The sequence below is a fragment of the Polypterus senegalus genome, chromosome 10 (genome assembly GCF_016835505.1).
Source record: "Polypterus senegalus isolate Bchr_013 chromosome 10, ASM1683550v1, whole genome shotgun sequence".
Classification (NCBI taxonomy): Eukaryota; Metazoa; Chordata; class Cladistia; order Polypteriformes; family Polypteridae; genus Polypterus; species Polypterus senegalus.
In genome coordinates this window covers 140953277-140969317 of record NC_053163.1, presented here as the reverse complement: position 1 = coordinate 140969317, position 16041 = coordinate 140953277, and the positions used below count along the sequence as shown (strand labels likewise).

Below are 16041 nucleotides of genomic sequence, written 5' to 3'. Positions count from 1 at the left end.
CCTCTGACTGAGGCAGGGGCTCACCTTTTAGCAGGACAATGTCCTGAAGTATACAGCCAAGCCAGTGCCAGTTCCTGACTGTCTTTGAGTAGCCAAGCCAAAGGCCAGACTTAAACCCCATAGAACAGTGTTTCCCAACCTTTGTGGTGGTCATGACCCAGTTTGTGAATCAAGCCCAATTGTGGGTGCAGTGGGTGTGTGTTTCGTCTGGGGTCGGCTGCGGCCCACCTGCAATGTCGCCATGGCCCACAGGTTGGGAAATGCTGCCACAGATTTTCTGTGTAGAAACCTGAAGATGACAGTTTACAGACACTTCCCATCCACTCTAATGGAGCTTCAGAGGATCTGCCAGGAAGAAAGGGATAAACGGACCAACTCCAGGTGTGCAAAGCTTGTCGAGACTTACCCAAGTAGGCTCAAAGCTGACATTACTGTCAAGGGGGCTTCTACAAAGTACTGAATTAAGAGTCTGAATACATATGTAAATGTAGGATATCAGTGTTTAATTTTTAATAAATTTGCCAATCTTTCTGGAAACATGTTTTCTCTTTGACATTATGGGTAATTGAGTGTAGACTTATTGGCAAAAATGGCAAATTTAAAATTAAATCTACAACAGAATATAGTATGCAGAAAGTGAAGGAGTCTGAATATTTTCTAAATCAACTGTCGCTAACACCCAGGAGGAGACACTTGATTATGGCAACAGCACAGTCCTAGGTGGGCTATACATAAAATAATGTAATAAGCTAATAGTAAATCCAACATAGTGGTTAGTGCAGGACACTGTGACACTGAATTGAATTAAATGGCTTCCAGTATGTGTGTGTGTGTTCCTATAGAGATATATGCATAACTATTTTCTGTATAAAATCTTTGACAGAAAATGATTTTCATTTTTGACAAAGCGGTGGCTGTGCAGATGTGTATTGATATGAATGTTACAGATCGTCTGCCATTACAAGGCAGGCAGAATATGAGAGAAATCAAACGTGACATAAATGTCAGGAAAAGAACGCACAGTTTAGTGCTTCAGTGTTTCATGATGGAAATGAGATGGGCTTTTAATTACTATAGACCTATGATGAATGTGATAGTTGTCTGAGACAGCTGAATTAAATAAAATCACCTCAAATTAAATTGGTCCGCCGTCAACATCCATCCTTTACCTGCTCTGGGAGACTGTGTTTCAGACCTGGCCGGATCGCCGCCTGTGCAGGCTTTTGTTCATTCTGCTCGAGTCCTTGTGGATTTCGTTCAGGTAATTTGTGTTTCCTTCCACACTACAAACATAAAGGCTTGATGGGGCCTTTAAAAGTGTCCCGATTTGTTACATGTGCCTACACTGGCACTGCAACCCTGGCTTTAGATAAAAGACAGGTAGATGGATTCAAAAACACAACTTTGATTTGTTTAAAAATAAATATCGCTCAGATTCTCACTAACGAAAATAGTGCTCAACAAAGGAAAGGAAGATGATCTTTACAATTCCTCCTTAAAATTCGCTCGTAAAAAGGGGTGGGACCATGAGGTAGGCAGGACTAAGCGAAACAGGGGGGGGCGTGGCTGTCGGGTTTGCATCATGTGAGATTCCACATGCAGCATCAACAGCCCTGAAAAGTAGGTTAGCGGAGGAGCGAGAAGAGAAGGCGGAGGAAGATTGGTGTTTGCATCAGCGGCACTCGCTCGGAGTTACGAAGCCGGCAGGAAAAAGCGAAGCAAAAACCGTGCAGAGGGGTGAAAAAAAGGCAGGACTGCGCCGAGCAACATTTCCCTAAGATTTGCGTAGATTCGGATGAGTGATCAGGAAGCATGAAGGGTGAGTGTCAAAGTGGGGTACAAAGGGTTTTTGGGGATATGAGACATTCGCTTAAATGTTACTCATGTCATTGCGTAATATTATTAGAATTTACTCTCTTGCAGCGCATGCAAGTTGCTTGTGTAATTGACAGCCCTGACTCACGTTTCACACTTTGCGACTTTTCTTTTTCCAGCGTTGCTTTGGATTATTTCTGTTTGTCTAACACGCATGTTACGTGTATGGTTTTTGTAATAATACACACTGTTACAGTGCCTTTTGTTTTTATTGGACTGCCAATCTGAAACTTAAAAAAGAAAAAGCGGAGTTAGTCCTTAAATGTAAGTGCAGAGTACACTTAAACGAGAACTGTGTTTCAAAGTGTACATGCTTTCCGCTATAGAATTGCTAAAGCGCTCATTTGGCTTTTTTCCCCCACTTGCCTTCTTTGTCCCAACTTTGGATATGTTATGTAAGAGTCCGGTGGAGGCGAGGGGGGGCGGGGGGGGATTATGGTCGCAAGATTGTCGTTAGTTTGTGCATGCAAGGCGCCTGGTCAGCCTTCCACACGCCGAGCGCTACATTGCACCCCCGAGGCACGCATTTATTCATTTATTGGTTTATTTTTTAATCCCAAATTGGTAGAGATGCAGCGTGCTGCGAAACGTGTGCCGCGCGAGCCTGTCCTACTGACCCAATTCTGTCAGCTTGCGACTACGCACGCCTTGGGGGCGTGGCCCAAAGCCGGCAAGTGGACTCCCATGTGCGTGCGAGCGAGCCACACAGACTCCCTCTGGTGTCCGATATGAAGAACTGCAGCCACCGACCTTGTATAATTAATTATTATGGTGCCCATTGTGCGAGTGGTTCAATCACACCGAGACCTGTAAACTAAAGTATATAACCTTGATTTGTTTAAAAAATAATAATTTACTCTAATTGTTTTATATTTAATCCTGTATCTATACTTAAGATATCCATTCATTTTCTAACCTGCTAATCTAATTTATCTTCAAAGGGCTCTGCGCTTATTCTAGCAGCGCTGTGAGTAAAGTAGATAGATAGATAGATACTTTATTAATCCCAAGGGGAAATTCACATAATCCAGCAGCAGTATACTGATACAAAAAACAATATTAAATTAAATAGTAATAAGCAGAGGGTCAGCCCCCCACCACCACACACCCAGTCATTCATTTTCTAACTTACTCGGACTTCAGGTGGCGTGCCAGCAGCGCCAGTGCTAGGTTATTTTGAGCCCCAGGCTAAGCTTATTAGTGTGCCACCCGACCGTTGTTTGGTAGCAAACCTATGCGGCTGGGTCCCTTAACCCCCCCCACCCCGTGATCTGTGCCTAATTCTTTTTAATGGCAGTGCCAGTCCGGGGTTGTCAGTCTATAACAGGGCACAGTTACACACACACTCTCCATGTGGCACTAATTAACTAGCGGGGAGTGTGGCGTAGTGTTGAAAGCTTTGCTGTTGACAATGTGTGACCCTAAGCAAGTCACTTCACCTGCCTGTGTTCCAAATAGAGACAATTTTAATAAATTGGTTCAGCTTCTATCTATGTTACAAGTCACCTTGGATAAAGGCATCAGCCAAATAATTCAACGTAAAATCCATCCATTATCCAACCCGTTATATCCTAACTACAGGGTCATGGAGGTCTGCTGGAGCCAATCCCAGCCAACACAGGGCGCAAGGCAGGAAACAAACTCCGGGCAGGGTGCCAGCCCACCACAGGGCACACACACACCAGGGACAATTTAGAATCACCAATGCACCTAACCTGCATGTCTTTGGACTGTGGGAGGAAACCCACGCAGACACGGCGAGAACGTGCAAAATCCACACAGGGAGGACCAGGGAAGCAAACCCAGGTCTCCTAACTGCGAGGCAGCAGCTCTACCCACTGCACCACCATACTGCCCTCAATGTAAAATGTTAATGCAAACTTGAGGTGGTGGGAAGTCCATATTGTGGGGAAAATACGATGCTGTTTAAAGTATGAGTGGTTCATTTTATAGTGCCATTGATATCTTGCACAAAATATTACCCAACAATTTATAGTAATCGTTACCGTCAGATAGAATACAACTCTTACTGCATACCAATATTTACATATATGTTCATTCGGGAAGGGGGGGATGAATTAGAACTTATCCCAGTACATATTTTACAAAGGAAAGACCTTTGACTTTTCCGAATGTACATGTTTATGTTTGAAAGGCAACCCTGGTGGCAGCCAGCCATCCATTGCCAAACCTGCTGCATGTCGGTGGCAGAAGGTAAGAGCAAGCAAGCCCTGGCTGGGCGGAGGGGCACACTCACACGTCCACCCACACGCCTTCACACTTGGCGGCAAGTCTTCTTGAGACGGGCTCGGACCATCGGGACCGAGATAAGCAACTTCAGACAAACGACATCCCACCTGGGATGGCATACCCCGGGGTCCACATGCCATAAAGCAGCAGTGCTGTCTGCCTGATCGTCCCCATGGCGCTCATCACAGTGTGAAAAATACAGAAAATAGAAAAAAAAAATAGGTGCATGGGTTATAAAAGTAAAACAAAACACTGAATTAGAATGGAAGACAGATGAGTTTTGAAACAAACAAAAAAAAATGAGTTAAAATAATTACAGTGGGATTTGGGGTGGAGGGGAACATTCTTTTAATTAAAAAAAAATATTTATGAGAGTAGCAGCCACTTCTGCAGTAATATTCAAAGGCTTCAAGGTGTTTGTCACAAAGACGAGGGCTTGAGGGTAAAGGACTGAGCTTAACAAGACCCCCTTAGGGGTGTGAGCCCCCCACTGGCCCATCATGTAAGGACAATGGATCTGTTTCTAGGAAGTGTTTTGTGTGCCGTGAAGGAAGCTTTAGAAAGGAATGATGGGTTGGCTGGTTTAACACACTTTTGTTGTGAGTTGCTCAGTTACACTCCTAGGTGTGTGTGTGTGTGTGTGTGTGTGTGTGAGTGTGTGTGTGTGTGTCTGTCTGTGTGTGTGAGTGTGTGTGTGTGTGTAAGTGTGTACACATTCATGTCATCTGGGTGACGTTTGCAAGTTCTCGCATGTTTTCTTTGGGTTTTCTGGTTTTATCCCACGTCCCCCTCCCAAAACATGATTTAGGGTAACTGGTGACACTAAACTGGCCCTGGGATGAATTGGTGACCTGTCCAGAGTTCTCCTCCATCTTGTACCTGAGAAGTGTTTATGACGCTGAATTGGATTAAATGGCTTCCGATATGTGTGTATGTTCACACATATATATAATTTTCTGTATAAAATCTTTGACACAAAACGATTTTCATTTTTGACAAAGCGGTGGCTGTGTACATGTGTATTGATATGAATGTTACAGACCGCCTGCCATTACAAGGTAGGCAGAATATGAGAGAAATCAAATGTGAAATAATGTCAGGAAAAGAACGCAGAGTTTAGTGCTTCAGTGTTTCAGATTAGAAATGAGATGGGCTTTTAATTCTTATAGATCAGTGATGAAAGTGATAGTCAGCTGGGAGAGCTGGACTAAATAAAATCACACAAAGGAGCAAAACCTCAGATTATATTAGTCTGCTGTCAGCACCCATCCTTTCTCTGCACCTGCTTATTCCAGCAAGGACCCTAGCCTGAAGTTGTAATAAGTCCTGAATGCGGCTGTGCCTTACTGGCACAACCCGGGTGGGTAAAGAGCTGGCAGTCACACAAATATACGTGTCTCTTTGGGGTGATGACAGAAACAGGAATATCTGAAGAAAACCAACAGGGAGGAGGATATGAGAATTCCACACAGTGCAAGGGCCTTGGTTTCAATTCCCAGCCAGCTTCACTGTTAGGCAGCAATGCCAACTACTCTGCCACGGTCATGTCGGGAGTCTGTGCCTTTCAAGCAGTTAAAGTTATCAGTAAGTCCTTCATTTACTATGGTGCCGTTCATTTTTACCTGTGTCATTATCCACCTTAATAAAAGGACCAGCGTCTGTGTGTCTGCCTGTGTGTCCATCTAGTTGCTGTGCCTCGGCTGTCCAACAAATGGCACATCCCAAACCTTAGCACTGCTTTTACAAGTCCTTTACCAAATGGAATGTGACAGACATGGGCTATCCAGCAAATGGCGCATCCTAAAAATTAGCACCGTTATTACTAGTCTTGAACATCTCCAACAGATGGTGCCTCACAAACTGTAGTATTGATTTTATAAATTCTTTAGCAACTTTTATGTAACATACACAGGCTATCCAATAGATGGCACATCGCAATCATTAGCACCGCTGTTATGAATCCTTTACCAAACAGTATGTAACAGAGACATAGCAACCAAATGGGCACACTGTATTGCCAACAGTAACGCTGAGGTCTTTGTTGCCTACTTAGATTTCAATGCATCTTAGATGGGGTAGCACAGCTACGTCTTTTATCGTAAACCTATTGCCGTGTGCACTTTAGGTCCCAGCCTAGTGCTGCTTGGGGGTCTTTTGAGGGTGCCAAATGTGTGTATCACTCTGTCCAGGGTAGTTTTCTGCCTTTTGCCCAGTGCTGCTGAATTGGATTTAGCACATCTGAGAAAGTTGTGAGCACATTTGTCTGCACCTGTTTGGCTTACTGGTGCCACTGTGTGTGTGAAATGCTATAGTAGCCCTGAAGTGTCTTATTAAGTGTTCTTATTCTTAAATTTAGGATAGACCCCGGTTCCCCCGTGATGCTGAACTGGATAAGATGAGTTGTTAGATGTGGGGGGATTTGAAATGGCCTTGTCTGGGCTACGTGTTTGTGCTAAATAAACAGCACGTTTGAAAGTGTCCTGATTTGATGCTAATACTTGTTTTTCTGAACTAATTACCTGCTAATAAGCTCAAGAAACTTAGCAGTCACTCTTGTAACTGTCATGTCTCTACTTCTATCTATCTATCTATCTATCATATAGTGCCTTTCATTTATCTATCTATCTATCTATCTATCTATCTATCTATCTATCTATCTATCTATCTATCTATCTATCTATCTATCTATCTATCATATAGTGCCTTTCATCTATCTATCTATCTATCTATCTATCTATCTACACACCCGTGGTTGAGGGCTGGTGTCGAGGTGACATGTTCCATTTCCTGCGTGTTGTGAGGTGCAGGCAAGTGCCAGTTGGGCTTTTGAGAAGGTCTGCCTGCTCACCAGAGTCTCGGACGCTGCTCTGACATTCATTTCTCTCAGGTTCACAATACTTCCACTACATAAACTACAGTATGTCCGAGGCTCAAATCCTGCACCCGGCAGTTTGTGGTTTGTATGTTTCTCGTATGTCTGCTCAGGTGTCCTCTGTCTACGTTGTCATTTCTCTCCCAAATTGAGCGTGGGGGGTCCTGTGATGGACTGGCCATCCCATCCCATCCCAGGCCGGTCCTGATCTCCCTCCTGATTCTGTTCTGGGTTATGAACCCTGCTTAGACTTTTCCTTTCTTTCCTTCTTTCACCTCAAGTTAATATGTGCTGAGGAGGCCTCTTTTTATGCCAGGTAAGTATGGAGTCTCGTTGGGCAGACTATTTCCAAAGCTGCATGTTTGATGCTTGTCCGAGGGGCAGTCGTAGTAAAAAATCTGGTTTGACCGTTCTGCTTTGTGGGCAGTTGGAGTCCAAGAGCTGCTTTTGGGGTTGCTTTGCACCCCTCGGGGTCCGCTTGTGTATGATTATGTAACGCGAGATGTTGATATGTGGCTTGTACGGTGGTAGAGCGTCCACATCGTGTCTTCTGCCGCAGTGCGCAGAGTATCTGGAAGCTTCTGTGCTGTGATACGGCATCAGCGCTTCACGCGAGAGCCATTTTGTGAAGGCGGCTGCCATCTTCGTGAATCCCAGCCGTGTCGCAGGGAGGACGGTGAATGTTTGGCTGAGATCTGCGGGGTGAGGGCTTCAGACTGCTGTGAATTGGTTAGTTGGTTATTAGAATAGGGGTGGGGGTGGGTGATATAGTGAACCCCCAGCCCCCCAGTTTCAGTCTGAATGCTCCACTGGGTCCGATTTGATTGCTTCTGATTGGCGAGTCCTTAATGGTCTTGGTGGTCGAGACGGGTGGTGGGTGCCATCGATGACCTTTTTGCTGGGACTTGCTGCTGAAGTCAGGGGGTCCGGCTGGTAATGAGGTGGACTGGAAAGGAAAGCGCGCAGGAGAGGACGCGGCCGGTCAGCCTGACTGCTTTTCGGCTCTCTAATGATTGCGCTAATGGCTTTTGAAGAGAGTCCTGCTTCCTTTGTTCTGCTGTTTCCACTGTTTTAGATGTTCCTCCCGTGTCCATTTGTGTTTTCTTCTCCGCTCACAGAGGACTGGCGATTCTAAATTAGCCCCTTGTATTAATGACCCCTGCAATGCACTGAGGCTCCACCAAGTGTCCCTTTCTGCCTTTTGCCCAGTGCTGCCGGGATTAGGCTGTGGTCCCAAAGTTGAATTGGGTGCCTTCACGAATGTTTCGCTCCATTGTGAGACGATGTGTTTGCTGCGCTAGTTTGGTTTGTTTTTGTATCCCTTGCTGAAGACCCCAAAGCAAACAGATGATGGCAGCGAGCAAAAGAATTTTAATTTCATTATTAACAAGCTCCTGGCATTTGGGTCCAGCTAGCAGCTCTCTGAAAAGGAAATTAATAAATCCGTCCAGTTGTACATCGGCCAACAGCTGCAGGGATTAAAGACTAAGCTGTGTCTTCAGTTCATGACCCCTGTCCCCCTCACACAGGTTAGTGTCCGTGACAGGAAATCAGCTGGGGTGTGTGACGTAGTGACCCTGGGCATCTGCTGCTGGTCCTCCTCTAGAGGGAGCCATGGAGCTTCAATCAATGAGCAGGTCCGCGAGTTTAATTAATCGTCCATCCATTGTCTTAACTGGGGTCTCGGGGGCTGGAGGGCTTTCAACTTCTTAGTGCAGGGGCAGGAAACTAACCGAGGGTGGCACACTAATCTGTTGTAAGGGCACACACACACACACAAAGGGATACTTTAGAGCTACCAATACACCAAATGAGCGTGTTGTTTCTTTGGGGTCGGTGAGGGAACCCACAAGGACGTGGAGACAACATGCGGACTCCACACAGATGGTGACCCAGGCCTGGAGATGAAGTTGGGTTCCTGCAGCTCTCAGTGCACTGTTGTGTTCAGCTTAGTTACATTTTTGGAGTGGGAACTGGGAAATCTTCAACTTGCGTTTAGCCAAATGACAACCAAGCGGTTTGTTAATCAATAATCGTCTGATTAATTGAGGCACCGTAGCTGAGCCAAAGTGCAGGGCCGGCTAGTGACATTTTTTGTTTTTGATATACTTTGTTAATCCCCGGGGTGGGGGAATTGCCTTTTTGCCTGATTTGCATGACCTTTACTGGTCAGAACGCAGGGTCAGCCATTGTACAGCACCCTGGAGCAAATTTAAAGGTTAAGGGCCCAGCGAGGTAGGACCCCGTCTGGCAGTAATGGGACTTGAACAGGCAACCTTCACGATACCTACACAGTTCCTTCACCTCAGAGGCGCTGTACTCAAAAGTGATAGATAGGAAAGGCACTAGAGTCGGCTTTGTATTTATCCATCCATCCATTATCCAACCCGCTATGTCCTAACTACAGGGTCACTGGGGTCTGCTGGAGCCAATCCCAGCCAACACAGGGCACAAGGCAGGAAACAAACCCCAGGCAGGGTGCCAGCCCACCGCAGGGCACACACGCACACACTAGAGACAATTTAGGATCGGCAATGCACCAAACCTGCATGTCTTTGAACTGTGGGAGGAAACTTGAGCAGACACGGGGAGAACATGCAAACTCCAAGCGGGAAGGACCCGGGAAGCGAACCCAGGTCTCCTAACTGTGAGGCAGCAGCGCTACCACTGTGCCACCGTGCCGCCCCTTTTTATTTATTTATTTATTTATTTATTGTTTTGGGTTGGTATACTTTGTTAATCTCTGAGGGAACATTCTTTTCACATGATCTTTGGGGGTCCGAGCGCAGGGTCAGCTATTATACAGCACCCCTGGAGTAATTTAAGGTTAAGGGCCTTGCTGTAGGGCCCACAGGTGTAGGATCCCTGCTGACAGTAACAGGCACTCTTCTTGATGCCATTGCAGGTCCTTAGCTTTATTCCACCCTGTAATTTATTTTAATTACTATTATTTAATTTAATATTGTTTCTTTGTATCAGTATACTGCTGCTGGATTATGTGAATTTCCCCTTGGGATTAATAAAGTATCTATCTATCTATCTATCTATCTATCTATCTATCTATCTATCTATCTATCTATCTATCTATCTATCTATCTATCTATCTATCTATCTATCTATCTATCTATCTATCTAATTATTGGTGGCTTTAGGGTGACACCGCCAATGGAATGTCACTGCTCTCTGATGAGGTACTTTTCGTACGGTGGGTGACATTTGTCTGTTGTCGCACTGCACTTCAGTGTACTTTATAACGGTGCAGGGCTGCGTGGAAGGCGCAACATAAAACAACGCCTGACTTGTCGGCCATTCGGTTTGCTGTCTTAGTGCCTGCTGCACTGGCCTCTGCGGCTCTGCTCCTTGCATTTGTGCTCAGGCTGCGTGTTTGTGATATCACACGTGCACTGCTGGCTTGCTGCTTGATGCACCCAAAAAGTGAGTTAAGATATTTTATTTATTTTTAATTGTTGTTAGAATCTGATTTCTATTCATTCCTCAAGAAATACGGATCACTCTTAAGGACTCGGCATTTCTGTAATATATAAAAACATTTTAAAGTCCCTTCCTTATAAAGATCACAGAGTACAGTGGGAAAAGGATCTCTCACTCAGCATTTCAGTAAAGGAGTGGAAGGCAGCCATGCACAGAATACACGCGAGCTCAATATGTGCAAAACATTCAATTACTCAACTTTGAAATTTTTTATTGAGCACATCGCTCTCGTTTTACAATTGTCCAAAATGTTTCCAGGGCAAAAAAACATCCTGAGAACATTTCAATCGAGCTCCAGCCTCACTGGGCCACATGTCCTGGGGGTGCACCAAATTAACAACACGCTGGACCAGAATCTTGAAATGCTCTGGTGTCACAGTCACTCCTAACCCATTATCAGCTGTGACGGGTGGGCTCACAGAGGGGCTTAAAGTGGAGAAGGACAAACAAACTGTAATGGCCTTTACCTCACTATTGGCACGTAGACTTATCTTGCTCAACTGGAAGGACCCTAACTCGCCTATTTTAAGTCAGTGGGAAACTGATGTCATATACTATTTGAAACTGGAAAAAATCAAATTCCCCCTCAGAGGATCTGTGCAAAACATTTAAAAACCTGCCAGGATCTGATCGATAACATTTTAGAATAAGCATTTATATTGGGGAATAGGATTCTCCTCCCTGTTTTCGACTTTACTCTGGCTGATGGCCTTCCTCTCTTTTTCTTGGGTGCGGGTTGAGCTGAATTTAGTTTTGTTAAGTTTGACTTGTTGGTATGGAATGTTACTTGCTTTTCGTACAGGGTGAGTCAAAATTATGTTAACACTAATGGATTATTTTGATCTCGGCCAAGCCTTTCCAGGTCGATGGAGAGCTTGTGGTGGACCATGTCCATGGTCTCCACACTCCCTGTGATTTCTGGTTATGGGGTATGGTGAAGGAGCGCATGTGTAGCAGGACAGTTTGTGATATCAATAGCCTGAAGGACAGAATACGGACTGTGGTATCATCTATTCCCCGCGAAATGTGTGTCCGGGCTTTAAATGGCACTATTGCTCGTTGGTTTTTGTGTGTTGAACATGATGGTGAACAGGTTGAGACATTCCTGTAAATCATCTTGAACATGTGAAGTATGCTTTGTGAATAAATTGTTTTGGCCATTCAAATGTTAACATAATTTTGACTCACCGTGTAAATTTAAAAAGAGAATCTGAAAATGCAGTTGACGCGTTGCTCCAAACACGAGGCCTTTTATTTATTCTTTTGATTAAAATTGGCTACTCGTCGTACTGTTGCGTGTACAAAGGACTGAAATTCTTACCATATATACTTGTGTATAAGTCAGGTCTTGAAACCTGAAAAATCAATCATAAAATCAGACCCCGACTTACACACCCATTCAAAAATGCGACACTTAATTTTTAATTTTTTTTACATCTTCTTGCCTCCTCCAATCTCACACCAGTTTCTCAGACACATCAAATTTTGTCGCAGCAGCGCAGTTACCAATTTCTTTCGCCACTTCAATGACGTTTAAATTAAAACTAGCTTCATATTTTCTTCTGATCGAACGCTCCATAGATAAGGGATGCTCTTACGATAAAGGTGTGTGAGGGTGCGAGATACAAAAAACACAAAACACTGCAAACGTCACTTTGGAACAGATCGGGTATTGTCATGTGGTCACGTAGGCACAATATATACAAATAAAAGGCGTGTGCTCCATGGTTACTCTCAGGTGGGCGTTAGCATATCATAATCTCTTGGACCAATAGCATCAGTTTAGCCACATTCGACTTATACAGTTTGACATTATAAAATACTGGAAATTCTACGGTAATATCAAGCCCAGACGTCTCTGCAGGAGAACTTGTATGCGAGTATATACGGTAGTTGGCTGTCCAAGATGTGAGATAGCTTTATTGTCACTGTACAGCACAATGAAATATCGTTTGGAGCAAACCTATAGATAGATACCTTAGATAAGAGCATATAAGGGTAGACGATAACCTAAGGAAACTTTAAACTATGAGAAGCCCAGTTAGCTATTACCAGTTCCAAACATGTAAGCGTAAATGGAGAAATAATAAATGAAGTCAGTGTAATAGTCATGAGGTCCGCATATAAAAGTAGTGTGGCCGATGCAGAAGTTTAGTTCAAGCAACTAATAAGCATCATTTCCATTTGTTTGCTCATTTTTATTTATTTTGAAGACCGTCCATCACAATCTTCATTAAGGGCCGCACGTTAACATCGGTTTTATCCTCTCGACTTCTCACCCAGACGGCCAGCCACATCTCTCCTCGCGGTGGTCCTCGGTGTCCTCGTGCAGCATTTCCGCCGATGCTTTGACCCCGGTGTTCAGTTTCTGCTCGTGTCTCTGCGTTGTATTCTTCTGCTCCCCCCCCCTTAGTCGGTTTGTCACCTCTTCGACATTCTCTGTTTCCCAGTCCTCCCTGGTAAATAATGAGGGAGCCTTTTTGTTCCAAAACCCCCCACCGAGTCGACCAACATAACATTTCTACGTGCTACAGGACCCAGCAAACACACTGGCATGGCCAACTGACACCGCAGACTCTGCTCTGTGCTGATTAAGAGCCCAGGGAGTGTTACGTAAAAACAGAGCATTGTGGACTGCAACCTTTGGACAAAGTTATATAAACTCGAATGTCAGGGCCGTTTCAGTGAGAGAGTCGACCTGAGTCAGCGCCAAGCCTGCCAACTGTGACGACCACATATCTTGAAAGAAGTGGAGCAGCAACTGCCTACTGTCCAATTTTTTTGTCTTTTTTTATCTTTAATTTAAAAAAAAATGTAGAAAAATAAATGCAAAAATCCCATTTGCAAATGAACGCTTTGCCAGCACACTCCCCTACTTGATGGAAGGAAAGTTTCAAATGAAGAGTCCTATTCTGAGCAATGAACGGGGGCACTTGAGCCCAAAATGAATGGCGGGTAGGCCAAAGATTAAAAACAAAATCTCAATAAAGCCTACAATGGAAGGATGAGTAACAGAAACACAAATAGATGGAAGAAAATGAGAAATCCTTAAGCGAAGAACTCCATCGGGTAGCCCCATGTGGTTCTCCTTCTTCTTTTTCTTCTTCATCTCCCACCTCCATTCTCTTTACTCTTTATTTAATATCAAAGCCTTGCCATTGTGGTGCTGCAGTGGGCACTCCTGCTGGTCTACTGATCACCCGTGTGAAACGAGACAAGTTAATAAACTGCCAGCTACTTACCTGGGGGGGGCACCGGGTTTGCAGCCACCCTGTCAGTGTGAGGACTTGAAGTGGCGAGGGTTGGAATCCTGAATGATTTCCATTCTGTCTCTAAGACATGGCCAGTCTCTCCCTGACTCATACCTTACTGGTGATATTTGGGGGCTTCCTCACAGGACTGAAAGGTGGAGGGCATCAAGGATAGTTTGGAACATGGTGCCTGCCAGTTGTAGTTTAGAAGTCGGAAGCTTTCTCGTTCACTTGGGAAAGGGGAAACTCTCTTTGGCTCAACTGGACACGCTGCCACCTACTGACTTGGAGGCTCCGGGTTTACAACCACCCTGTCAGTGTGAGGGGCGGCACTGGGTGGGGGGGCAGTGGTAGTGCTGCTGCCATGCAGTAAAGAGACCAGGGTTCTCCCCATGTCTGTGTTGAGTTCCTCCACGTGCTGTCGTTTCGTCTCTCAGTCCAAAGACGTGCAGGTTAGGTGGATTCTTCTTTTTCTTTCTGCTTCTTCCATTAGGGGTCGCCACAGTGGATCATCTTCTTCCATATCTTTCTGTCCTCGTCATCTTGTTCTGTTACACCCATCACCTGCATGTCCTCTCTCACCACATCCATAAATGTCCTCTTAGGCCTTCCTCTTTTCCTCTTGCCTGGCAGCTCTATCCTTAACATCCTTCTCCCAATATACCCAGCATCTCTCCTCTGCACATGTCCAAACCAACGCAATCTCGCCTCTCTGACTTTGTCTCCAAACCGTCCAACCTGAGCTGACCCTCTAATGTACTCATTTCTAATCCTGTCCATCCTCGTCACACCCAATGCAAATATTAACATCTTTAACTCTGCCACCTCCAGCTCTGTCTCCTGCTTTCTGGTCAGTGCCACCGTCTCCAGTCCATATAACATAGCTGGTCTCACTACCGTCCTGTTGACCTTCCCTTTCACTCTTGCTGATATCCGTCCTTTACAAATCACTCCTGACACTCTTCTCCACCCATTCCCTCCTGCCTGAACTCTCTTGTTCACCTCTCTTCCACAATCCCCATTACTCTGTACTGTTGATCCCAAGTATTTCAACTCATCCACCTTCACCAACTCCCTCATCCTCACCATTCCACTGACCTCCCTCTCATTCACACGCATGTATTCTGTCTTGACGTTAATAAATTGCCCCTAGTTTGTCTGTGTGTGTGTGTGACTGGCACCCTATACTAGCTGGGATAGGCTCCAGCACCCCCTACCCAAACCCAGTTCTGGACTAAGCAGGTTAGAAAATGACTGACTGACTGACTGTTAGTGTGAGGACATGATATTGAGAGGACCGGAGTCCTATTGCAGTCCATGGCAGATTTCTCTAATAAGTGGCCATACCCTCTCTGTGTAATAACGTAAAATGGAGAGTGGTGGGACTCTGAGCAACATCTTACTGGTGATATTTGGGGGGCTTGCCCAGAATTGCTCAGAAGATGGGTGAGTGGAGGGAGAGGGAAATTCTCTTTGGCTCCACTGGACAAGCTGCTGACTAGGAGGCCCAGGGTTCATCCATGGCAGGACGTCACATTCAGAGGGTCGAGTCCAAATTCGTTTCTCACCAGTGACACAGTGTTGAAGTCCATTACAGATTATTTAATAAGCAGAGAGAAGGTTACAGCAAATCAATTAGTGTGTCTGTCAAGTGTCAAAGGCTGAAATACCCCTTCAAATGAACCTAATTTCAGGGGGCTCCTGTTGGGTAGGTCAGGTTGGGGAGCATGTGCTGATACAGCACTTTGCTGCACCCACCACACACTGTAGCAGCTCATGATCCTGGTTGGCAACCCCCCCCAGGCAGACATGTGGTTTAGTCCCCCCAACCGAAAATGACCCTCTACCTACAGTATGCCAAGTGTTACGTGGGCATCCCCTTGGTGTTGTTCAGCAGCTCAGGTCCTCGCAATGCGAGCCAGACCACCCTCTGGGAATCACGCTTCATGGCTATAGTGTCGTAAATGACGCTCCCTCACAATGCAGGTAATGTGCCTCATTCGGGACTCCATGAGCAACACAAAGTCAAACCAACAGTACCCAAGGATTTTCCAGAGAGACACAGTACCAAAGGAGTCCAGTCTTCATCTCAGGTCACTGGATAGCGTCCATGTTTAGCAGCCATATAGCACCAGGACTGTAAAGACTTGGACATTCGTCCTCTTGCACACACCCCTTTCCAGCAACCTCATGACCCCCATGCTCTCCCAGTCCGTCTACTGACTTCATAGGAAGAGTCACCAGAGACATGAATGTCACTGCTAAGGTAAGTAAACGTCTCGACGAGGTCGACACTCTCTC

General features: G+C 45.3%; 1 protein-coding gene across 1 annotated transcript in view; it reads left to right on the top strand.

The window, feature by feature from the left end:
* The first annotated feature begins 1588 nt into the window (after window positions 1–1588).
* Window positions 1589–16041, top strand: part of LOC120537730 (nuclear receptor ROR-beta-like) — a 33955-nt gene continuing 19502 nt past the window's right edge. Inside the window, exon 1 of the mRNA XM_039766887.1 lies at window positions 1589–1819. Within this exon, the coding sequence (XP_039622821.1) occupies window positions 1813–1819 (7 nt within the window). The 5' untranslated portion in view covers window positions 1589–1812. The remainder of the gene's footprint in view (window positions 1820–16041) is intronic.